We start from the raw sequence: 26,048 nt of genomic DNA on the forward strand, positions 1-26,048 counted from the left end.
TCCACCATGTCTATCTGAATCCTTCTTCCTCTTTCATTGAACCCCTCACCTCTCACCAAAGCAATCCACAAATGACCTTGTCTTAGTCAAAGCAGTTCTTCTGCACATACCAATGCCCTTGGGTTCTCAGCTTCCATCTCCAAAGGAATGTGGGTAAGGAGCATTTTCTCTATCTTAGAATATTCAGACCACACATGGTAGTAATCAGGTTGGTGTGATTACGTCTGGAGTCCCAGGTGCAGTTCTCTGAGGTCCCGGACCCCAGAAAGTACCAAGAGGTCAGTGAAGACGGTGGTAAGTGGATCAGAAGCCAGTAAGGGAAGCAGAGATGAACTATAACTATCATTCATTAAGCGGTAAGGGACCTGACAGCTTATGAAGTCCACCTTCCCTCTTAAATAGGCCTGTTTTCTACTGCAGCTCAGAGAGGGTCATTCATTTCTGCTCAAACACTCTGTTGGCTCTAGTTTTGCCTGGAGAAGCAAAGAGCAAGTGGGAAATGATAGTTAATTTCAAACTATGGAAGGCAATCAGGTGAATGAGGAAAGAGACTTACTCTATATTGCTCTAGAGGGGAGTTCTAGGACCTATGAGCAAGAACTAAACATCTAAACAACTACCACCTCCTCCAATGGACTTGGCTTCCTTCCTCATCTGTAGAAGCCTCTGAAGGGGAGTGAGAAAGAATCTCTGCATAGGGTACAAGGTCAGTTCTGGCCATCCTGGAGTTCTCCTCCTCACCTCTAAAGCACCATGGATTCAAGTACTGAGAACTTCATTTATCATCTCTTTTTTAAAGTTCCTGCTTCAACTGATTATTCTTGAATTTTAGAACGAGTATGTAACTTCTAAACGTTTCTGTAGCCAGAATCCAGACAGTTCTCCAGCTCTTACTTTCTTCTATAATATAGTTATTAATGCCTCCCCTTAATACTGGTTATATTTCCTTGAAAGCCCTTTACTGTACCATTTCTAAAATTGTCAGGCCTGTAATTGTCTATAATGATGAGCATTAGAAAGGAACATTGTTGATTTTTTTTTTTTTTTTTTACATACTAGAAACTCAAGTATCTCAACTTAAGGGCATGCTTTATTCATATCTGAAAGAATGAAACTTAAGCTTTAGCAAAGGCCTAAGTCTAGGAGATTCTTAATTTAACTGAAATAGCCTACGAAATCCTATTTACGAGGTAGCATAACAAATGCATTTGTGTGGAGATCTCCTTGCACCAAGGCAAAAGCTTCTCAGAAAGAAGTATTTCAATGCAACATTTTTTTGTCAACTATACGTCATACAAAAGATTCTACTTTTTCTTTTGAACTTTTATTTCTGTGATTCCACTGCTATGAAGAGCCTATTTATCACTAAATCACTATTTCTCCACCAATACACTCTTGCTCTTGAACAGAACATGCAAGTATTTCATTCATGTCTCTTATGTTAGAGAATCTACAGATACTGGTAGACAGTCGATATATACTAAACAAAGTTTTTGTTATAAAAGCAAAGAAATTTTTCATGGGTCCAAAAAGGTTTTTGTTTCTTTTTTTTATCCCTGGTATCTCAATGGATGATGCAAAATGATGAATTCCACATAAATTCATTTCAAATGCAAATCTTTGCAAGCATCTCAGTAAACTAATAGTAGTATCTGTCTCTCTATCTATAAAAATAAATATCTTTAACTGCTTGATTTGTCTATCATTCTGGATCATAATGATGACAACAACAATAACTAATCTATACTGATACTTATTCTGTGCTAGGGTCCATGCTAAGTGCAAGAGCATTAGATGTAGGTACCATTATAATTACCCTTTGACAGAAAAAAAAAAAAAAAAAAAACAAGGCCTCGCAGTTAATTCACTTGCTCAAGGTCACAAAGCTAGTAAGTGGCAGGTAGGATTTGAACTTCAGTCACACAGAGTCCAGAGCCCACCTTCCTAACCAGTCTACAATTCCTTCAATATGATACTTCCTAGGACATAAAATTGAAATACCAGCACTGTATTTGTTAGCTATCATTTTCAAAAGGAAAAAAGTACAACAAATTTTTTTGCAAATGACACTTCAGTGATTGAAATAAAGTAAGCCACCTCAGCACATCTCAAAAAATATTCCTTCATCTGTGAAGGATTTTCTAATTTCTTTTCTACTCAGATTTGCACTTTCCTTAATTTATCCTAGCTCTTTATTTGTGCCTGACACAAGTAATTAATCATATTTTGACTTATTTGAGAAATAAGACATCAGTGCAAGTAACTCTCCTGCAAGACAAAACAATGATTATTTGAACAGAAACCGAATGCTTTGTAGCATGTCAAGCCTTGCACGTTGTCAATATTCAACAAATACACACAGAAAACAAATTAAATCCAGACAAGGGCTTGGGTCGCTGGTTGTGTACCAGAATGAGCTCCACTCCCTGCTCAGGATCTTGGAATTGAATTGCTAAGGATACAATAGGCCAATTTTTATCTTTTCAAGTGAGATAACCTGAGAACAGAGAAGCTAAATGACTGGCCTAAGATCATGCAGCTGGGCCTTGCAGAGGAGATCCCTAGCCTAGCCTTCCCAGTTAGACTGATGTCTGAGTTATGACCTGCTAATGGCATCCATATGCCTTTGTTGATACACTTTATTTTATAAAGATAAAGGCTACCAAGTGAGATTATAGAAGCAAGAACTCTGTATTTCCTTCAATGACTCCAGAAGAGCAGGAAAGGAGAGAAAGTTCATTTTTAAAAACCTACGCTGACAAGTATGGCTGTCATCGAGATAGTGCCCTGGGAAGCAGGCAGTGGTGCAGGTGCCCAGGTGGGACAGGACAAAGTTGGCATCACAGGAGGTGCAGGAGAAGGGTCCTGTGCTCTGGCACGTTCTGCAGGAGGGGTGACATTCTGCAGAGGGAAAAGAGACACAGAGAGAACCTACGTAGCCAAACTCCTTTCCAAAGCAGCCCAAGAAGCATTCGTAAAAGCCCGCCCTGCGACCATTAGCTGATCTGGTTTATTGTCCCATGGCGAGCTTCCTGCCTCCTCCCTCCCTCTGTCTCTGGAAGTTCAAATCTTCTCTCACTACTGCCCCCAAAGAGAAGCTCACAAGGCACCGCCAGGTCCTGCGACCGGCACTTACTCACTTTGACAAGCTCCTCTCTCCGCGTAGTATCCGGAAGGGCAATCGGGAACACAGTGGTCACCGAGCAGCAGGTACCGAGCGTTCTGGCAGCGGAGGCAGGTGCTGCCGGGATCGTGGAGGTGAGCGGTGCAGCGTCGGCACAGACGATGGCAGTCTGCAAGGGGCGGGGGGCACACAGAAGGCACAGGCATGAGTGCGCCAGGTCTCAGCACCACACCAAAGGGCAGAAGGGACTGCAACTACTCTTGTGGCAGCGCAGAAGGCGGGAGAGTAGCCCAAGGGCAGGACATCTCAGGAAACAGGGGTACAGATGTGGGACCTGTATAAGCGGGGCGTTTGAGGTCTTTAGCAAATGGCCAGGCCAGGCACGGCTATTACATTTTCATCTCTTTTCAATGGAACGACCTTCAAGTACTAGGGCAGCACCAGATAGACTCTTGCTAGCATAGAATTGTCAGACTAACAGCAATGGTCCTGCCAATCCTACCAACATTTCCCCCAAGAGTTCGGGGAACTGGAGCCCAGCATGCCCCTATTCACAGTGCTCCTAAGGGGGATGCGGTGCCCTCCACAAGCTGCCTTGCCAGGACTTTGGCCTTCCAGAGTCAGCATACCAGCCTCAGGTGTCGATACGGAGTGGGCTGAGTTGCTGGAAAATGTTCGTCTTCAAATAGAGGTAAAGTTACAAAGAAGAGTTGTCAGCTGAGAAGTCATTTTCATGCCCCAATACATAATTCACAGAAGCTCTATTGTATGAGTTGTGATTCAAGCTCTAAGACAAATCACCTGGTACTCTGTCTGGTCTCTCGTTCTCACCCATATAATAGTCATTCTTTCATTCAGGAACCTGACTGTGTGCACCCCCCATTATGGTGAAAACATCCTCTGCCTCATTTAAGTGATAATTGCCCTTCAAGTCTTGTTTATCATCCTCTACCCCAAAGATGGAAGAAAATCCACAAATCCTGAATTACCCACCAAAATGGAAAAGGAATAAAGGCCTAGGAAATGGAAAGTTAGAGCTCTAACCACAGGCCTTTCCGTCTTTCCCTGGAGGATTCAAAGCATTCTTTGCACTTGCTAATGCACCACTCAGGGACCAGAGATGTCTTGTTTGGTTCAGAGTCTTAAAGAAAGAGATTGTGATCTTGAGCAATATTTAGGTTAAAAAATCCTTGTCAATAAAACGGAACAGCCTGTTCTCTGAAATCTGTTAAAATAGGTCTTTATACCTTCAGTAATAGTTTTTAATTGCTGACCACCTGAGACATGTTCCCTGCAGAAGTGGATCTCAGACCCACACCCGTGCCACTCATCCCCAAGAGAAGCCATCTGGGGATCAGCACAGCAACTCCAGAAATTGAGCCAAAAGTGTCCTCCCCAAAATGAAGAGGGCACATAAATGAACAGCCCCTGCCCCTTCTCTGAACTTTGGGAGTTTCACATTATGGGCAGCCTTTTGCTCGTATTAGGAGCAATTCTTGATCTCCTAAGAGGCAAATCAATCCTCATTACAGACCTTCAGGAAATAATAAAGGAAAACGATGACTGTATTGAGGGCAAGAGGATAAGTGGGCTACTTCCCCCGACTTAGTGTAAGGTTTCCACACAATGTTCTCTTTTTTCTGCGCCCTCCTCACAGTGCCGGGAGCAAAAGGGGGGATTCCAAAAGCTCCAAAAGTTTCTGGTTCAAATTGTGGTGATCATATTTTATGATTACCTGAATAAGTGGCCACGTGCTAGGGGTGGAAACCTGAAAACATTACTGATTTAAGGCTCCATTATTTGAAAAGTTGCAGCCTCTTCCTCTTTCAAGCCAGCACTTACAGAGAATTCTGGGCTCAGGCATGCATCAACAAGATCTGCAGGTGTTCAGTGGTATAAAAACTAGTTGCATCTAACTGCAGCTTTCTCTAGTGTGCAATTAGAGGAATGAAAAAGAATAATCACCAAGGGGATGCTCTGAAGAGAAAGTAAGAAGATCTCTGGAGTACTTTGTAGGTACAATAATATTTATGAATCTATCTGATCTTGGGGATCTCTAGAAGCTGCTGAAATGAGTGTAATGTGCATTAATTACTTCTAAAGGAAGCTAGAGCTAGGCCATGGATGCCCCTTCCCACTCTCATGGCAGCTGCTTGTAAACCCTCACTCCTCATCTCCAGGCACCACCCTCCACCCCCTCCCAGGTTATTCTATCTTCTCCATTCAGCCCCTCAAGCACAAGCACCTTCAAGTCCTTCCTTCCTGTCAGCATCAAAACATCTTTCTTAACCCATTTTTATTTCATTTCTTCTCCTCTCACAGGATGAAATGGCTAATCCCTCCACCCACATTCCTGATCCAGTTTTCAACATTATTAGAACATTATTTCAGCATTATTGCATCTTTTATCCTATCTTTTTTTTCACTCCCCTTGACTTCAACCAGAGCATTACAGGGCTCTGCATTACCAACGCCTCCAAAGCTTTTCTCTCTTGCCTTACCTTCACCACCCAGCTTCCCTGCCTCCCTAACTCCACAGCTTGCTGGGATCTTCTTTCAACTTCCAGGAGCCTGCTGTGGTATTGCCTTGAGAAGGTCTCTGACCAAATCTAATGGCTTCCTCTAATTCCTTTTTTTTTTTTTTTTTCTAATTCCTAACCTACTGGAGATCTCTGCAATACATGACACTCCTGTTTGCCTTCCTCCTTGATGCGCCTGTCTTCTTTTAGTAAGTTTTACCCTGGTGCTCTTCATGGCCAGGTCCTTGTCCTCCACCACTGACTGCCTGATACATGTAGAGATTCCTTACAACCCTCGCCTTCTGCCATCCTCCTAATCGAGTCTCTTTCTCTAAAGAGACTAGACAGAGCTGTTTGCATCGTATTTTGGTATACAGCTACTAGAAGCCAATGGAAAGAACTTTAGCAGTCTTAGAGACTCCAAAATTACTCAAGGCCTTTGCTTCTCTTCAATGCCTCCATATCTCCTTCAAGCCTTAAGAAGGCATCACATCAATTGCCAGACACATCTATCACACTGCATGATGGAGTACCGGGAAGCACGGAGAAATCAATAAAAGACGCCTGAAGATATAAAACAATCAACTGCAGGTTGCCCGAAGCATCACATTAATGCAAGGAAGTTTAAAGTTTTACCTTACAAACAAGACTATAACTACCCAAGTCTGGATGTTGGACTCCCTCTTTTTATTCATGACCTGTATTAATTCCTTATTCATTCATCCATGGTTTAAAAAGTCTTACTGAACACCTAACCCTATGAACAGATTCATTCCAAAACAACAAGCTAAGTGATCCCATGTTAATGCATTCATGCAACCTCTCTTCCCAACTCTCTCATTTACAAGCCCCCAATGGAAGACCACTTAAATATGCTCTGAAATCCTGCTCTTAAGACAATCTGAAGGTTGACTGACTTTTCTTAAACCAATCAGAAAAGAAAAATAAATTCCTAAAACCTAGGTAACACCTCTGTCTTGAGAGCTTGAAGTCAAAAATCTCTTCATAGGAGAGAATTCTTTGGGAGAGCTCAAAATGAGTAATGGTGTTCAGGGAAAGAAGCCAGAAATCAAAGCTAAAAAGGGCTTAAGGATTGCTACCTGTGTTCTAACCTATAATCAGAAAAGTATAGTTCCTTAGAGCAGACTACAGAACCCAGGTGGGACAGGCTACAAGTGGCCAGTCCCACTGGGTATCACCTGTAAGCAAGCTTCAGGCTCAAGTCTGGGGGCCACTGAAATCTTCTGCCCAGAAGAGGGGTTGAGTGTGGCCCAGATAAGAACCTTGAAATTTTGTTTTTCTGAATACAAAGTGAGCCATGGAAGAAAATATGAAAAACATTTTTACAAAGTATAAATAAACATAAAAACCATCCTAAGTAGCCTTTTCAGAGTAACTGACCACTAACATTGATATTTTTCTCTTAGTTCTTTTTCTATATAATTTTACATACATGACTTTTTACATAGATGAGATTATATTAAATGTCATATAATATTTTTTGACTCAATACCATCAGCATTTCCATACATCATTAGGAACTTTTTGTAAACATCCCTTTAGGAACTATATAATATCCCAGCCTTGAATAAATAAACAAGAAATTTACCATTTTTCATATATAGTTGGCCCTTGAAAAATCAAGGGTTGGGGCGCTAACCCCCTGCACAGTCAGAAATCTATGCATAACTTTCGGCTTCCCCCAAAGTTAAGTACAATTAGCCTACTATTGACTGGAAGCCTATTGATAACCTAGTCAATTAACAAATATTCTATAAGTGATATGTATTATATACTGTATTTTTACAATAAAGTAAGTTAGAGAAAATGTTAAGAAAACCGTAGGAAGAGAAAATATATTTATAGTACTGTACTATATTTATTTTTTTAAAAAATCTACAATTTAAGTGGACCCAAACAGTTCAAACCTGTGCTGTTCTAGAGTGAACTGTTTAAACATTTACTTCCAATTTGTTCACTTTTATAATTAAGGCCCTGGTAAGACCTCTGTGCATTTTAGATTAGTTCCCAAAAGACATTGTCAAGAATGCAATTCGTAGGGGATCCTTGGGTGGCTCAGCAGTTTAGCACCTGCCTTCGGCCCAATGTGTGATCCTGGAGTCCTGGGATCAAGTCCCACATCAGGCTCCCTGCATGGAGCCTGCTTCTCCCTCTGCCTGTGTTTCTGCCTCTCTCTCTCTCTCTCTCTCTCTCTGCATCTCTCATGAATAAATTTTTTAAAATAATGCAATTTGTATTTTTTTGTAAAGATTTTATTTATTTTAGGGGAGTGCAGGAGTTGAGGGAGAGGGAAAGAGAAACCCATGCAGACTTTGTACTGAGCATGGAGCCCAACATGGGGCTCAATCTCATGAGCCTGAAATGATGACCTGAGTTGAAAGCAAGAGTCAGACGCTTGACTGACTGCACCACCAACACAGCCCAATTCATATTATTATTATAGCTCATTTATTGAGCTCAGAATATATATCAAACACTATACTAATCATTATAAATGCATAATCTCATGCACAGTTTGCAAAGATGAAGTAGCTGATGTTATCATCCCCTATTAAAGATGAAGAAATGGAGACTCAGCAGTTAAGTCATTTGCTCACACATGTCACATCCACACTGATTCCAGAGCATATACTTTTAGCCACTACAGGCATGAAAAAAAAAAAAGTAAAATTCTTAATAGGTATTACAGATTCCATTCCAGGAAGTTCATATCAGTTTACATTTCCAAGAGTCACTCATGAGACTGTTTCCTCATAACTCTGCCTGCACTAAGGAACTGAAAAGTAGTAAAACAATCTTAATTTGGTTGGTGAAAACTGCAATTACATTGTTGTTTACATTTATATTTCTTTTATTATAAGTGAGGCTGAGCATTAAAAAAAACTTTCAAACAACAAAAATGTTCAAATGTCTACTATAGTCAGACAGCTTTCAGTACGGTCAGAAAAATAACCCTGGATATATAATGATAATTGAGCATGAAATATGTGTTATCAGACAATAATTTGAGATATCAACCAATGAGTTTTTTCTCATGCACTGTAAATAACTGTCCCCATTGAACCAGGAAGCATGAGCCATCATGTGCTCCCAGAGAAAGTTACCAGAATGAGATCTAAAAGATACCAAATTTATAGGGCTGAGGGAACAGATGAAAGATGGAAGAAAAAACATACTTGAATGTGCCTTGGAGCTAAGAGACCCAAACCCTCCACCACCACTACAACCCCTACACTCCCCTTTCCTGTACCCCAGCCCAGAAAAACCCTTCAATCTGGAGAGGAAGAAGAGGCAGAGAGACCATTCACTTTACCCTTGCCCTCCCTTCCCAAGGAACAGGTTGGAGCCAGCCAAGTGGAATATTCAACAATCCAACAGTAAAGTGGACTTGTGCTTCTTGCTTGAAAAAGGGTTTTCTCCAAATTGAGACCTGCGTCACAGGCCAATAGAGAATGTGGAGAATAATAAGATGCAGGACTGCCACAAGAGCATTACGAACATTTTGTAAAATGCGAAGGGGTAAGTACCAAGGACACCGTGTAAGTCTGTCCCAGGGGTCCCCACTCAGTCCTAGGAGACAGGGAAGGCCTTCTGGAGAAGGTGGAGCCATGAACCCTGAATGGGGATTAGCTGCAAGAAAAGCTGGGCAAGGTGGTGACAGGGTTTGGAAAGGGTCCCAACAAGGGGGAAAGCTTAGGCAAAAAGCCAGCAGCCCAATTTCACAGGATACAAAACAGGATGCCTTCAAGTAACTGAGTAAAGTTCAAGACGGTGGGATCTTGAAGAACATACAAAAGAGCCACTCAGGACCTGGCTGAACCAATTGTAGAATACCCTAAAAGGAAGCACGTGTTGTATCCTAAAGGCGATTGGGAATGGGCTTGTATATGTATGTGTTCTTCATCAGTCTATTTACAGAGGTCTCTATGTTTTTATTACAGATTTAAATGAGAAACTGTGGTATTGAAGGTAACTAGTGATGAGAGAAGACATGAGAACCATAGCAAAGAACCAACAATCCAAGAAAACTCTGACATACAGCAGCTCTACAGAACCTTGCTGGGGAGGGGTCAGGGATCCCTACTATTTCCCCTCCTTCCCTCCATTATGCCTAGAAGACCATCTCTGTTAATAATATCCTGATGCTGAACTGTTCTTATGAGGCTTGTGCTAGACTAGACATATGAAGTATACTATAACATAAGTATACAAAAGCTATCAAGACCAGGAAATGAAGATCTTAGGTTTCCCTTGAGAAGGAAGGCCAACATACCAGTAGTTTGTCTTTCAGGCATGACCTGGGAAGACCTTTCACAAATTCCAAAATACCTTTAAAAATTAATACAATGTAGGATTTGGCCAAATCAGGAGTAGCTAGTAGGGCCCCCACCTATTTGTTGAGTGAAAGAAAAAAAAAAAAGGCTATTGGAATCAAAATACCAGGAAATTGTAGGGAATTTGGAGGCTCATGTGGATTGCACCTCCTGGTTTACATAATCCACTTCAAACCAAGAGAAAGGGCACCACTTGGCTATGTGTGTGACAATTTACTACTGTCTTGTCGGTAGAATTTGAGATAATGACAAGAGAAATATCCCCATGGCCAAATGTATTTTTTAATTATACACTCTAAACATAATTAAGAGGTGGCATGAACCCCATCTTCAGGCACTGCAGGGGATGACTGTGTGTCCCGGGGGGAATGTTCTGACACCAGTCACTTCATGCGTAGTGAAATCCATAAGAGTATTTTCTAAAAATTAAGCTGATTTGGAGGCAACTCTTGCGTTTTTCCTGGTAGGTGGCAACTGCCTGACAAATCCTAATTCCAATCTTTGCTGGACCCATGCTGTAGGAGCACAACTGTCAGAAATCGTGTCCTTAATATGGCAGCAGTATTCACAGAGAGGCCAACAAAGCACAGAGGAGTTCCCCTTTATATAATCCTCCTCACCTCACCTTCCGTGCCCATCCCCCTCTTCAGGTGACATTTGGAACAATTTCACATGATACACAAGAGGAAGTTTATACTGTTACTGCTTAATTTGAACCAGGGCTGCAGTTACTATAATAGGGGAATTGAGTTTCCAACCCACCAATCTAACAGCAGAGGCTGGATTAACAAGGATTAACATCCCATCCTAAAAGCCCCATCTGTAAGGTAAGGCATTTGCATCTGACCTTACTGTCTGTAATCAAACAAGGGGGCTAACCTCAAATATGTCTAAATGGTGAGTGTGTATCCATTAATTGCTTAAAAATAGCGCCTATTCTGGAGGCCTTCTCTCTGAGTCCTAGCATTGCTACTAAGTAAATCCTTATTTGTCACCATTTCAATTACAGTGAAGAGTCTTTAAATATAAGACTCATTAAGGGTGACAAGGAAAGAAGAGAGACTCAGGATATGTTTTTGCATGGCCTGTTTCAGATTACTGGTATATAATAAGCATGTGGTAGAGGGAAGGGCAGATGGAATTCAAGTTGTTTGTACTTGTGCCCACTTGCTAACGAACCCAGTGAACTGGCACTTTAAACAAACAAATTAATGAACACAGTACAAGGGAGACTGGAAATGGAGTATTAGCTTGGGCTGAAATAAATACATTTCTCGTTTTTAAGCCAGCAGAGGATTCCATTTGTTTTCTAAATGTTCACAGCATGCAGACATGCTAAAAATTTAAATAGCTAAAAATATAATATTTTGACTCAGCAGCTGTAAGACCTCTAATATGTCACCCTGCAGCTGTAAGGAAATTACATGTGGTCATCACTGTGTGATGCTTTCTTCAAATCACAAAGGCTCTGCTTCGAGGATCAGTGAGGATTACTAACAATGATGATGGATGGGAGCACACGGCAGTGAAAGGACTTATTTCATGTCTTTGGAGCAAAGTCAAAAAAGCTTGAAGATATTAAAGTAAATGTGTATTGTGGAAGCAATGGTTTTGGATGTTGGTTTTATGGGGCAGTGACTCCTTAGCAGATAAATAATGACCTATAAAGACAAATTTAGACACACAGTGAGTTTTTAATAATGTCCTGTCAGTCGATTAGGTTCTTAATGCAACCACATTAAATGCGTTTGGAAGCAGTTAAAATAATCAGCACTTGTGCCTGTTCCTCATCAGGCAAAAAAGAAATGATTTCATACCGGAGTTCAAGGCTCTTAAACTGCATATAGAATTTGAATTCTGATGCCACTTTTACAGTTGATGAGGTACTGCCTGTGAGATAGGACAGAAGAAACCCAGAAAATAACATACAGAGGGAGAAGAGAAAGAAGTGCCCTGTCTTTCCCCATGATTGCTTTGTCCTAGCCCACCAGGGAGCTCTTACAAACCACGTGTTCTTTCTGCAGCAGCGAGAGCTAGTGCCAGATGTACAAGCAAAACCTCTCTGCTCAGTTGGTGCCAGTTCTTGCTGCCAACCAGGGGTCATGAGCACCACTCCTCTGTGTATATCAATGCCTCCTACCTCACCTTCCAGCAGTTTACGTCCTACTGTTGGTTTTACCTCCAAAACAGGAAAACATTTCACTTCAATGAACATTTAGGGAATGTCAGTTGGGTGTGAGACGCTATGAAGTTTCCACAGGAGACAGCTTTGAGTCAGACTCAGCATCTTCCCTCGAGATGTTCACAACAGGGTCTACAGGAGGAAAGCCACACCTAAAATGTAACAAGTGTCTTCAGAGGACCAGAGAATATTTTATCCAAAGAGAATAAGAAGGAAAACAAACAAACAAACAAACAAAGAGAATAAGAAGGACTTGAACTTTGTGAGATGTGGCAGTGATCAGATTGTGGAATAGGGCAGGGAAGGCACAGGGTTAACTCAACTGTTTTCAATTATGCCGAGTGAAAAATCAGCAGTGAGCAGGTGAATAAGAAATTCAGAAGATGGAAGGAAAGGACTTGGTGGGTTAAGGGGAATGAAGATGGGGTTTTTGAGTATGGTGTTCCTACGGATTAGATGTCTAGGAAGTAGACAGGTAGAGAGTCTGGAGATGACAATCCCATAGGTACTCCACATGGACTCCAAGGAGAAAACAGAAATAAGGACTGGTTTGAGGCTGTAAGAGGTGTCCCCATCCCAAGGAAAGGGGCTGGGTGGGGTCAGGGAAGAAGGAGGATGAAATCAGTAACAGAAGACGAAATAACTGACTGGCAAAACCAGCCCCTGAAGGTGATGTGCCCTCAAGCTCAGGTCACAGACTGAGGAGCCAGGGTGTGGGGACTCCTTTCCCAAAGTAAGGAATGAAGAAAAAGTGGTATTTAAGAGAAGAAGCAGAGCCACTTGAGGAGAAAAGGTAAGGAAGGTTTTTTGTTCTTTCTCAGATTATGCTATTCTTTCAAATGAGAAAGAAAGCAGAGATGTGAACTGATCTGAGTGAGATTTGAGTCAAGGGGAGGTATGGACAGCATGTAAGGAAAGGCACAGTGGGCCAGATGACGAAGCCTGAAGAGAGCTGTAAATAATAGGACTACCAAGCAGCAGAGAAGGTCTTACTGGACCTAAATCAGGAAATGGAAGCCAGTGACACATGCTCAGCCATGTGCCCTCTGAAGAGACACTGCTTCCGTGCCTGGCTCTACCACTTGTTAGCTATGAAACAATGAGTAAGTTGGTTAATATCTCTCATCTCAGTTCTCCTGGGCTATAAGAGATACTACTAATCATCCAAGGCTAGTGGTCAGGATTAAATGAGATAATATATGTGAGGAGCTGGCACACAGTAAATGCTCAATAAATATTGGCCATTATTAATTATCTGCAGTAGGCCCAGTTGGAACAGACACTGGTACTGGTCATCATGCCTATGTCTAAGTCACTATTTTTGCCTAGAGGATGTAAACCACAGAGATTTACAATTTACATGCGTGTAAGAAATGTAAGTAAGTACAGCCATAGCAATCTTGCCATCTTTAGTACTGAGAGGATGACCCATGGGTCTAAATTCAGTTGTGACCTTAATTTAAGCAGGACTTGTGGTTCTTATGAAGACAACAGCAATCCTGACTGCACTGGAAGCCCTGCCACGTTGAAAACTTGGAAGTAAGGTCTTTCTGTAAGGTAATATATCGTTCAGTAAAAGCCACATGAATATAGTTCTTTTTAGTTTAGGAAGGCACAATTTAAGCAGAGGTCATGTCCTTTTTTTTCTGGAAGGTAAAATAAAGAAACACCTTGGAATATTCAATCAACCTTTGTTAGACAATGTAGTCTCTTAAATAAAACAAATTGGGAGAACAAGGAAGAGACAATCACTGAAAGTTCTGTAGAGAGATTGGATATACAATTCACAGTTCAAGCAATAGGAGATAGGGTGACAAGATGAGGAATAAGAAAGTACATTGCCAAAAAAGAAGATAAGGAAAATAAAGTAGCAAGTGTTTAAAGAAAAAAAAAAGACACTAGAAAATTGAAAAAATATAGATAGAAGAATTGGACCAGACGGAATGAGGTGGGAGGTGAACAAAAAAGAGATAAGAAGCCATAAATGGATCACGCTAACAAGAAAGATCCTTAATATAATTACCATGCAAAGCATTAGAAGGGGAGTTTAGTCATCATTAGGATGTCAAATTCGAGTCACTCATTTACTCAGCATTTTTTGAATTACCATCAATGTGCTAGTCAGTCAGTGCACTGAGAATTCCCACATATTAAGAATTCCCAGCTCTAGAAGGACAAACATATGGTCTCATTCATTTGGGGAATATAAAAAATAGTGAAGGGGAAAGTAGAAAAAATGAGTGGGAAATATCAGAAAGGGAGACAGAACATGAGAGACTCTGGGAAATGAACTAGGGGTGGTGGAAGGGGAGGTGGGCAGAAGGTGGGGGTGACTGGGTGACGGGCACCGAGGGGGGCACTTGACGGGATGAGCACTGGGTGTTATGCTATATGTTGGCAAATTGAACTCCAATAAAAAAAAAAAGACAAAAAAAAAAAAAAAAGAATTCCCATCTCTACAGGAAAGGATCTTGGGATGATCACATGAAAAGATAAATGAGAAAATGTTTTGAAAAGTATGAAACTGGGATCCCTGGGTGGCGCAGAGGTTTGGCGCCTGCCTTTGGCCCAGGGCGCGATCCTGGAGAGCCGGGATCGAATCCCACGTCGGGCTCCCGGTGCATGGAGCCTGCTTCTCCCTCTGCCTATGTCTCTGCCTCTCTCTCTCTCTCTGTGTGACTATCATAAATAAATAAAAATTTAAAAAAAGAAAAAAAAAGAAAAGTATAAAACTCCACAAACACACCAGTATTCTTACAGACAATAACATGAGAAACAGACCCAGTCCCAGCTGAAACCTTGGATCTCCTACTCAACTTCTGGTGAGCTGAGTAGAAATCCATGGTGATCCTCTTTTGGAGGATCACTGTTAATATTAAATGGCAAAATATAAAAAATGAAATCTTGCCATTTGCAACGATGTGGATGGAATTAGAGGGTATTGTGCTAAGTAAAATAACTCAATCAAGAAAGACAATTATCACATGATTTCACTCACATGTGGAATTTAAGAAACAAAACAGAGGATCATAGGGGAAGGGAGGTAAAAATAAAAGATGAAATCACAAACCATAAGAGACTCTTAACTGAGGGTTGCTGGATGGGAGGTGGGTGGGAGGGGGAGGTGGGGATGGGCATTAAGGAGGGTAGGGGATGAGATGAGCACTGAGTGTTATATGTTGATAAATCATGTAACTGATAAATCACTAAACCTTTGAAACCAATGATGCACTATATATTGATAAATTGAATTTAAGTTAAAAAAATAAGTGGCAAAATGCATTCAAAGCAATTAGCACAGCACTTGTCACATATTAAACCCACTGAACAGTCACCTATGATTAGATCCCACAAAAAGATCACTCACAGGGAATATGATCTAGTCAATGCCAAATACTAGGTAATTGGTAGAAACAATCAGCACACTAGGAATTACAGTGTGGGAGATGCCAAGAGGAAGCTGGTCCTAGAAGGGAAGGGATGTAAGCCAGGCCATGGGGAATGGATGAGCAGGATTTTGATGATCAAAATAAGGAGTAACTGCTACACGTTTATAGTAGTGTATACCTCTTACCTTCCTTTCAGCTTGCAGCCGCAGGAGCAGCTACAGCAAGATGTAGAGCAGTGCCAATGCACCTGCCCCACGTGCAGAAGCTGCTGTGAAACAAGAACTGGCTCTCACCTCTGGCTTCAAGTCACTGTGCGTGGAGGCAGAGAGCTGGTACGCAGCTCACATGAGGCTCCTTTCCAGCTCCGTAATACGTTCAACCTGAACTGGGGTTTTCATTGCTTGATGTTGCAGTTGCATCAGCTTATTCCAAAATGAACATTTGTTGCTCTTTTAATTTGGGCATTTCAACTTCTCCACCATTTTTTAGGGCCCCATCTTTCAGAAATTATGACAATAAATGGGGGAAAGTCATGGAAAGGACTTAAAGTTTTCCTCTTATGATTTGGAAGAAAAATGTTAACAGGTTTTCTAATTAGTCAACAAATGGCTTCCACTCAGGTTCAGAGAACAAACACTTCTCAGACCCGACACTGGAAGATAAGTACTGATTACTCTTCAGTGCTCTCAACAAGCAAGAGAGTAGCAAACCTGAGCCTCCTTAGTGACCCTCTCTGCTTGCCCAGAGGATGGAAGGAAGAAGGAAGGAATAAGAAAGGAAGGAATGAATGGAAGGAAATCCATAATCTGAGTATTGGTTCATTATTTTATTTTACCTTTAGGGAGTGCCAATAAATTGTCAAATATATTAAAATCATTGCAGGGCTTCCCGAAGATTGTTCTGCAAACCACTGGTTAGCTCTGAGAGGCTATAACAAATAAAGGGAAAGGGTCTACAATGAAATGTTTGAGCAACGATATTCAGCCTCCTTCATCTTAGAGATTCACAATGCTCATCTGTTTGCTTAAGGTCCTAAGAAATTCTGCAGTAAAGAAAGGTGCTTAACTTCATTTAACCAAGAGTTTCCCAAATGTTTTTAGCCAGAATCTTTTTCACATCCGATACCTATTAACCATTGCTTAAAAATTGAGTCCAATGGAATACAATACGAAAATGCTCAGAATAATATTGTTTTACTAACACTTGTTTTCTTTTGCTTACATTCTGGTGTAGATCGATAAACAAATGCAGCATTTAAAAAATTACTGCATAAACAAACAAAATTTAACCCTTCAGAATTCTATAACCCTAATGAATCAGCTGTTTACAATTTTCCAGTCTTCCCTTCTTATTATTCTCAGTATTATCATCTCTTTTTCTACATAATTCAAAAGTACAACCATCCCATTAGGTATTCCACAAAACCCAACACATTTTTTAATGCATCTGCATTTGGATATTTCCCCTCATGTCTTCTTTTTTAATTTTCACCCTCTTCTGTGAACAAGGGAGAGTTTTTGGCTGAGAAAGACAAAGGAGAAAGCACTTGAGGCTTTGGAACTTGAGGAGAATGTTGTTTAGGCGTGGGCAAAATATAAACAACAAAAATCTATAAAGAAAAAGCTTTGCCTTCCATAGCACTTCACCATGCCAGATACTATTCATCCATTCTTGCCTCTCACCTCAGTCCATTTATCTTTGTTGAAAACCTTCGGCCTTGGCCTAAATCTCCCAAAGCCTATTTGCTTTGATAGACTCAGAGGAAAAAACCCCACACATATAATATCTCCATACGTGATAACACATTGAGGTTTTTGGACCAGTTCCCAGGATGTGTTTACTCTTGTCTGTGTGATAGATTAGATGTAATTTTCTTTCTTAAACAGCTAAGTGCAATTAAGAGGTCTCTGATTAGGTATAGCTTCAGCTAGAGAGTAAATCCTGTGAGTAAATCCTACCACCCCATAAAGCTTACCAGTGATAGAGGAAACAGGGGCTAGAATTTCCCAAGGACGAGGAACATGTATTCCACTGATGACACCGCATATGGCAAAACATGTTCTGCTTTGTCTATCATCACAGCACTCCTCCTAACACCTTCCTGAGTTTAGATAAAAGTCATTGAAATGTTCCAAGAGGTCAACTATGACCTAACTAAAGCAACACTTGAGTTAAAAAATGTTCCAGGAATTTAGGTTCAGGGTAAAATGAAAATAGCAGCTAGGTTTCTGGTGGCTACAGGAAGAAACCTGTGTTCATTTAAACCCTCAACCCCCTCATGGGGTCCATGATGTACCCATAGATGTCCAATGACCACCCCAAATTCAATTTGTCCAGTCCAAGCACATAATCTTCCTATTCTGGCCCTTAGTAAATAGTACTCCCACTCCTCGAATTTATTTGCCTAGAAATCTTTTTTTTTTTTTAATTTTCCTAGAAATCTTGATATCATCCCCCAAACTCCCTTTCCCTTAGTCCCCAGGATGAGACATTGCCAACTTCTGTTGCTTCCATTAGGCTGAACCATATCAAATTGCCACTATTTGATCATACACGCACACAAAACAGTGATCTCACACAGGTTGACCTAACAAAGAATTAATTCTTAGTGAAGCCATTCCTCCTTCCCTTCAGCAATTTTCTCATGAAAGGCTTCATCTCTCACCTGAATTCTTACAACTATTTCTTCAGGTCCCTCTGCCCCAGTCTTGTCCTCTTCTACACAATCTTCTATGGATCTTTCTCTTCACGGAAATGCAACCACGACACTTCCCTCCATAAAAACCTCCAAGAGATCCCCATAGCCTTGATGACAAAGTACATTCTCCTTAAAACAGAATGTGCAAGGTGGCCCTCATGACCTGGCTCTGTGTCCTTCTGCTTCAGGTACTACCACTCCCACACTCAGAGCTGCCATTCTGTTTAATTCTTTGTTGATGCCCAAACAGATAATACTCTTTGGCCCATTATTTGGAATGCTCTCCCCTCCAAATCTTCAAACCCTTCTACTTTTTACTTATCGTTCAAATTCATCTCAGTAATGATATGCTCCAAAAAAGCCTTCATTACCCACCCTGCTGCACACACCCAGTGAGGGTTAGGGTCCTGTCCCATAGGTTCATCTCATATCCACAGCACTGTATTCAACACATATGTTCTTCTTTCACTACATGGTATGTTTCCTAAATACAAGCACCGTATCTTATTCATGTGGGCATCGGCAGAGCCCAGCACAATACCTGGACCTGGCATGGAGTGTGTGGTTTAATAAATGTTTGATGAAGCTGCAAATGAATGAATTCATTACAATGCTACAGAGAGAAGTGGGAGGAGTGTGGAGCGGGCATATATTTATCGGAAAAGTAAACTTTGGGGTCAGTGCAGTTCTTTGCCCAGACCAACAACTGAAATTATTGGTCAAATTTTCCTATAACAAATACTTATACACCTATAAGTCTCTATTCAAAAGCATTTCCAAGCACCAGACAATGGTAACCTTACTTCAGACCTTTACTTAATATATCTAATTCCCAGTACAGCCAAGGTTTGTCCCTTTCAGCCTATTTTAGAAGGAACTCTTCTAGGGCTGAGGATTTCCAAAGTCATTTAGCCTAGTCCCATGATTCTTTATTCTAAGAGTCCCCTATTAGCCTTAAAAAATTAATGCAACTCCTAATCACCTAATTTGCTATCAAAGAGGGCTCTGGACATTGGAAGAACAGCATTCATTAAAAATTAAACTTTTCCAATCTCCTTATATAAACATTTACTTATAAAGTATGCCCCAGCATAAAATTTTTAGGGTGCACATACAGAATAGGTTGGAAATAGAAAAGCCACATGAAGGTTGACCCTTCTAACTCCTCTCTCTGACTATAATCTCTCCTTGCTCTAGTCCATCTTCCACAGCTTGCAGATTTCCTGCCCATCCCACACACTAGGTGAAGTCACAGCCCTCTCCCAAACTCTCATTGCTCTACTGCCCACAAGATTCAGTTTTCAAACTTTCTAGTTTTTTCACCTAGAACTTTGGGCTCTCTATACCCTGGTTCCAACTTAAATTTTCCAACCATTGCATCTAATGTGCCTTAACACAAACTATGCTCTTCAGCCAGGTTGGACCACTCACTGGCCATGAATGGCCCACATATTCCACCATCTGGCCTGTCTCCTGGGAAGCCACACACTGAAAGCCTATCTATCCTCCCTCTAACTAAATCCTAGTTACTCTTCAGGAAGAATCTTAGGTTTCACCTTCTCCACAATGCCTTTCATATCTTTTAATTCTCCCTTCTCTGGACTCCTACAACCCATACTGCCTGTAGGTGCTATCATCCATAAGTTGCTTTGTACTGTTTATTAACTGCAGTCGTGTTTGGGTTCATCTCCTTACATAGCGTGAAAGATCTCTGTGTCGCCTCAGATTACAATTCAGCACCTTGAGGGATTCCATGTAAATACCTGCAAATATATTTAAAACACTTAGATATCAGGGTAGCTGCTCCTTCATATCATAACGTAAGAAGCAGTTGCTGAACTCATGCTTACAAACTATAATAAAAGTCAGGCCCTACTATCCCGAGATTCTTCTTCAAGGATAGGCACTAATGCCTCCCATTTGCCCACTTCCCAAGTCAGTCCTGACTACAAGTGGCAGTGCCAGCAAGAGGTTCATACACTACAGCTTGTGAGGTATCTCCTTAGTCTCAAGCCTGGCCTCTCCTGTGCTTCTACTTTTCATTGCCCCTAAAATGTCTGCAGTCTTTACAATTGGGTTTTACCCTGAATCCTAGCCTTTTTTGGCTACAGCCCTGCTCCTGACAATCCAGCCTTCCTAGGGTATAGTCCTTTGATCCCAATGTCTAGTCATTTAGCTAAGGTCATATTCAAAAAGAAATGGATCACCCAGGACCATGGCACTACCAGCCACATTTGGAGGACTGTCACTGAATTGCTGTGTCTCCACCCACCAAAGTGGACAACTGAGTCCCAGACTGAATGTGCTTGATTCGTACTATGATCTAGACAACTGACCACACCTTGTCCCTGCCCAAAGATAAGCCCCTACAGACAGATCAACTTCTCCAGTATGCAACTGACCAGATCCTAGCCTTTTCACCTTTCCCATGGCATCTCAGATGCCTCCCAGTCAAGGCCTTCAGAGCTGTGGCAAAAGCTACTGCAGGTAAATCTCTTCAGGTTTCTCCTACAATATGGGGACACCTGGATGGCTCAGCAGTAGGGTGTCTGCCTTCAGCTCGGGACATGATCCTGGGGTCCTGGATCGAGTCCCACATCAGGCTCCTTGAGGGAGCCTGCTTCTCCCTCTGCCTGTATCTCTCTCTGCCTGTATCTCTCTCTGAGTTTCTCATGAATAACTAAATAAAATCTTTAAAAAAAAGTTTCTCCTACAATATGGAGAAATGGGTCAAGAATTATGTAAGAACCCACTAGTCTGTAAATTCTTTTCTCTGGACTATAAGTTCTTTGAAGGCAAGGTCATTGTTTCATTCACTTTTTTTTCTTTCTTTATTTTTTATACTCTGAGCATCTGGCCATGAACAGACACTCAAAGCTATTTGTATGAAGGGATGGATGAACACAAACCCTATATGGCTTTTACATTATTATCCAAATTCCAGGCTACTTTCTTAACATACACCTCTTTGAAATCTCAGTTCTAAAATGAGGAGGAAAAATCCCATCTCCTGAGATACAGTTAGTCTCTAAATTTTTGTGCCTAGGGCCAATGGCAAAGGTTCTCCACAGCAAGAGGCAAAAGATAATATAGACAAGAGGGAAAGAGTCTTCAGAGTGATTGAAGCAACGCTGTTGCTATCTGAAGCTGAAGTATACCACATGCATATAAGGTACTATTATTGTTACTTCAGTCTTCATTAATATGAGGTTCTAAATTTTCTCAGGAATTTCAAGAGTGTTATTAGAAGATTCCATTAGAATCTATAAATATTTACTAAATATCTTCTAGGAAGCAGTAAAGTTCCCAGACATGAGACAAATGCCTCCCAAATAAAGAGCTCTCAATCTGATGACAAAGGACAAATACAAGAGAGCCTTCTTAAAGCTGGCATGAAGAACCCCACCCTTTGGCTAGTGATTTCTAAAACTATGAAGGAGATCCTACTCACCAGCACAGTACCCCACCAGGTTGAGGAACTGCTCTTCTTTACAGCTGCTCCTGCAGCTTCCACCAGCAAGAGTGACATGAGGGTGACAAGAGATACAGTCAGATTCCGATGGGCCGTGGCACTGTCTGCAGGTGGGGTGGCATTCTAGGGAGAGAAACAAGAACCAGGACTGGAATTAGCACCTCAGCATGTGAATATATGAAGTGTTAATGTACTCCACAAATTACATTAAGAGTAGACTTCAAACACTCATCATCTTTTGAAGATTCCTGAGCAAGCCTGACCTACCCTTAGGCCCAACCAAAAGATGACATTTCTGGTGTCAGTGACAATACCATCCATGAACAGTACCTGTAATCTAGAACCATAAAAATTAGAGTGATTGGCTACACATTCCGGAGGGCCCTAGCATGACCTTCCCAATGTATGTAAGGAAGATCAAGGTCACAAAGCAGGGGCAGCCCGGGAGGCTCAGCGGTTTAGCGCCACCTAAATCAGCCCAGGGCGTGATCCTGGAGACCTGGGATTGAGTCCCACGTCCGGCTTCCTGCATGGAGCCTGCTTCTCCCTCTGCCTGTGTCTCTGCCCCTCCCTCTCTGTGTGCCTCTCCTGAATAAATAAGTAAAACCTTAAAAAAAAAAAAAAAAAAGAAATTCCTGGCAGGAAAAGGGGAACCATACATAGCAAGGCACATTAATACTTCTCACTAGAATCAGATGCCAGCCAAGCTCTCCATCAGGCCACAATTTGGATGCCTTGTGTTAGCAGCAACACTTAATTAAAATACAAAGAACAGAAAGTCCTCTTCCTGGAGGTTATCAGGAGCCAGGTTTGAAGTCAAAGCTAGGTTTTCCCCCCAGACAAAGCACCAATTTACTAACAGGTACTGCCCTGAAAACAACAAGTAAGTCCCAGGAGGTGCAGGCAATGAAGAGCAGGACTAGAGGAGTAAAACAAGGTTGCAGCCGCATTTGCACTGCCAAGGCAGGCAGCAGGAGCAAGTGCATGGAAGGAGATCTCAGAATTTCTCTGCCAAGGATGAGGTCTAAGCCTGTCTGATTCCAAGAGGAGAGGAGGGGAGGGGAGGGACCTGAGCTGGGCAGAGCTTGCTGGAACTGATGACAAAGAACTCCCTTCTGGCACAGAGCTGGTGGAAAGCAAAGGCACAGATTTCAAGTACAGTCAACCGCTTTTGACTTCTTCTGGCATAAGGCCAAGAAAAGATAAGGCGTTATGTAAAACACACACACACACACACACACACACAATAAATAAATAAAGCGAGCAAGCAAGCAAACAAGAATACACACTTCTGATTAGAAGGCTAGGATCAGCTATAACCCCTCCTCCATTCCCGAGGCCCAAATGGGGAAAATGCTGGCCCAAAGGATACTCGAGTTCTCAGGGTGATTTCCACCTCCCAGTTCTTCCTCCCTGTCAGATTTCCAGTGGCCTGGTGCCCTGCCAACTCAGGGCACCATCCATCTGCTGGTGGCAGGCTGGCAGAGGTGGAGACAGAAGAGAGTGAGAGCTGCTCACTCGTGACTCCCCGGCAATTTCACACACGAGACAACCAACTTGGCTAGGGTCAGGGCACACCAGGGCAGATAACAGTCTGCAAGGACAAACCTGATGACAAAGAAACCAGAAACAGTCCCACTGATCCTGAGAGAGAATCTAAAGCAAAGCAACCCATCAAGGGCCCAGAGGGATTAAAAATGTACTTGGAAAAAGAAAATTCTAGAAGAAATATAATACTGATCTTCAGTCATCTAGATTTGTATTTACATTGGATTTCCTCTTTGGAGTTTGAGGCTTAGATGGACCTAACAAGTATTAATTTATTTATAAAATATTTTGTGCACTTATGACATGTTTCCTGACTCCAGAAACACGTGCCATACAATTTTATAACAATTGGCTTCTTCCTCTAAATGAGCCTCAACAGTCTATTTCTAGAAATAAAATAGCTATCATGATAGAATGTGTTTTGTCTTATCTTTTCTCCTATAGATACAAAAAAAGCGGGATCCCTGGGTGGTGCAGCGGTTTGGCGCCTGCCTTTGGCCCAGGGCGCGATCCTGGAGACCCGGGATCAAATCCCACATCGGGCTCCCGGTGCATGGAGCCTGCTTCTCTCTCTGCCTGTCTCTCTTTCTCTCCCTCTCTCTGTGACTATCATAAATAAATAAATTAAAAAAAAAAAAGCACAGTGCTACAATAAGGTGCTTAAATTTTTAGTATTTTGTCAATCCCAATAAAATTCTAAACTAATCTCAACTAGTAATTTCTAGAATCTCTGTCGCTGAACTATAGAAAGGTGTTGTTAAAAACACATTGGACCGACACATCAAAGAAGAAAATAAATATCACCCTCTCTTTTTTGCTCTCTTAGGCTGTAGCAAGGGGAAGTGGGGCTGAGAACTATAGAGTTATTGCCACATGCCTAGTCCTACACAGATGCATTAGAACCTGCCTTTAGTAGCTTGTCTCCCTGATGAACACCATGAAATCCATCCCTCCCTGTATGCAAAGGGTAAAGCTGACTCCAATTTTTCACTTCATCCATACTTCGCTATTAGAAGAACAGAACTTCACTTGTTCCTCTCACTCTATACCTAACAAATTAAAGACAAGGATTTATAGTCCAACCCTAGTCCCCTGGTATGACAACATTTTAAATTACAGAGCCTGGCTGCATTACAAAGACAAAACAATGGCATAGGGAACATGCCCCAGCATGTTACATACTCACCTGTGCAACTGCCTTCCTGGTTAAAGTATCTATCTGGGCACTGGGAAAGACACTGTCCATCCAACAGCACTTGGGAAGGCCAGCAGGCTGTGCAGTTATGTGGGCTCTTCCCTGCACACCTGAAACAGGATTGGTGGCAAGCTGGAAGATGAAAGATAAAGCAGAGGGGACAATCAGGAAAGCCACCGTATGACAAATGTAGTAACTCTGTCTCTCCTGTTAACATTTCTGGGTTGGAATAAGTTCTGCACATCCACTTAGTCTTTCCAAGGACAGGACACACATCTCACATACTTCTTTCAAAGGCCGTATCTTGCAAAGCAAGCATCTGTGGGACCCAGATTAAGTAAGGCACAAACGCCACGAAACAGAAGTAACCATTTGCAGAGTCATACATTTCTTTCTTCCCAAGTTCCATTCTCAGAGAATGTCAAATAAAGACCAGGAAGCCATAAAACAGGGCTCCTTCCATCAGGACAGCTCCTCCTTCATCACTAGACAAAGGGCTGTTTATCAGGCTGCTCAAATTACAGAGAACAGTGACAGAAGATTTACTTACAAAGCTTTAGATGGTGCCTACTCTCTAATAGAGACTGGACGTACACAGGTGAGAAGAATCGTCCAACACTGTGAGCTGCTCAAACTAGCTGCATCAACAGACACACAAGCAAGTAACTGGAATACAATTAATGGGAGACAAAGTATAGTAGAGGCAGTAAGAGCATCACATTGCAGTTCTATGTGGCCTTGACTAATTTATGTAATTTCTCAAGACTCCTACTTTCTCATGTATAAAATGAGAATATAAACTGTACATCATGCATGGGGTACTGTGGACACTAATTGGGTTTGATACATGTAAAGCGTAAAATTCTTAGGACAGTGCTAAGTACATTAACAAGGGCTTAATAAATCTTAGCTGTAATTATTACCATTAAGTGCCATGATACAAGTACCCACAGGTGTAAAAAGGAATGTGGAAGCAAAGACATCTCTGCTTGTCTACATTAGACCTTTAAGAATAAAGGGGATCACTGAGAGGGGCACTTGGCGGGATGAGCACTGGGTGTTATGCTATACGTTGGCAAACTGAACTCCAATAAAAAAAATTTTTTTTAAAGAATAAAGGGAATATTTGTATCAATTCCCAAGGGTGGAGAGTGTATTAATCATGCCTTTTTATTTTCTGTATTTCTGAAACTTTGACATCTGGGGTCCTGCAAATCCCGGAGAGACTGCCCTCCCAGGGCTAGGAATTCCTAGAGATAGTAAATGACTAGCCTGGAAGAGTATTTTTCATATGCTAACTAGCCAGCCCCTTGTCCACACACCCATCACCTCCTCTATCACTCACACCACTAACTGTACACAGTCCCTATGCCAAAGCCCACTGAAGTTACTCAAACTAGCCAACCCTAAACTGCTTACCAGCCCTCACTTGTTCCTTTCCACAGAAAGCACAATAAAGGCTCTTGCTTACATTTTCCCCTCATTCCCTCTGCCTTTTAACCAACTCTAATGCTTCCTGGTGTGGCCCCTGAAGAGCCTGCAATGCCTCCTTCTCTTGGGAACTAT

The 26,048-nt window shown here is 41.7% G+C and overlaps 1 protein-coding gene across 1 annotated transcript in view; it reads right to left on the reverse strand.

Moving 5' to 3' along the window:
- Positions 1 to 26,048, reverse strand: part of FRAS1 (Fraser extracellular matrix complex subunit 1) — a 434,689-nt gene that overhangs the window by 180,427 nt on the left and 228,214 nt on the right. Inside the window, 4 exon segments of the mRNA XM_038582341.1 lie at positions 2,755 to 2,901; positions 3,141 to 3,293; positions 21,719 to 21,862; positions 24,474 to 24,614. Coding sequence (XP_038438269.1) covers positions 2,755 to 2,901; positions 3,141 to 3,293; positions 21,719 to 21,862; positions 24,474 to 24,614 — 585 coding nt within the window.

Source organism: Canis lupus, chromosome 32, assembly GCF_011100685.1.
Source record: "Canis lupus familiaris isolate Mischka breed German Shepherd chromosome 32, alternate assembly UU_Cfam_GSD_1.0, whole genome shotgun sequence".
NCBI lineage: Eukaryota > Metazoa > Chordata > Mammalia > Carnivora > Canidae > Canis > Canis lupus.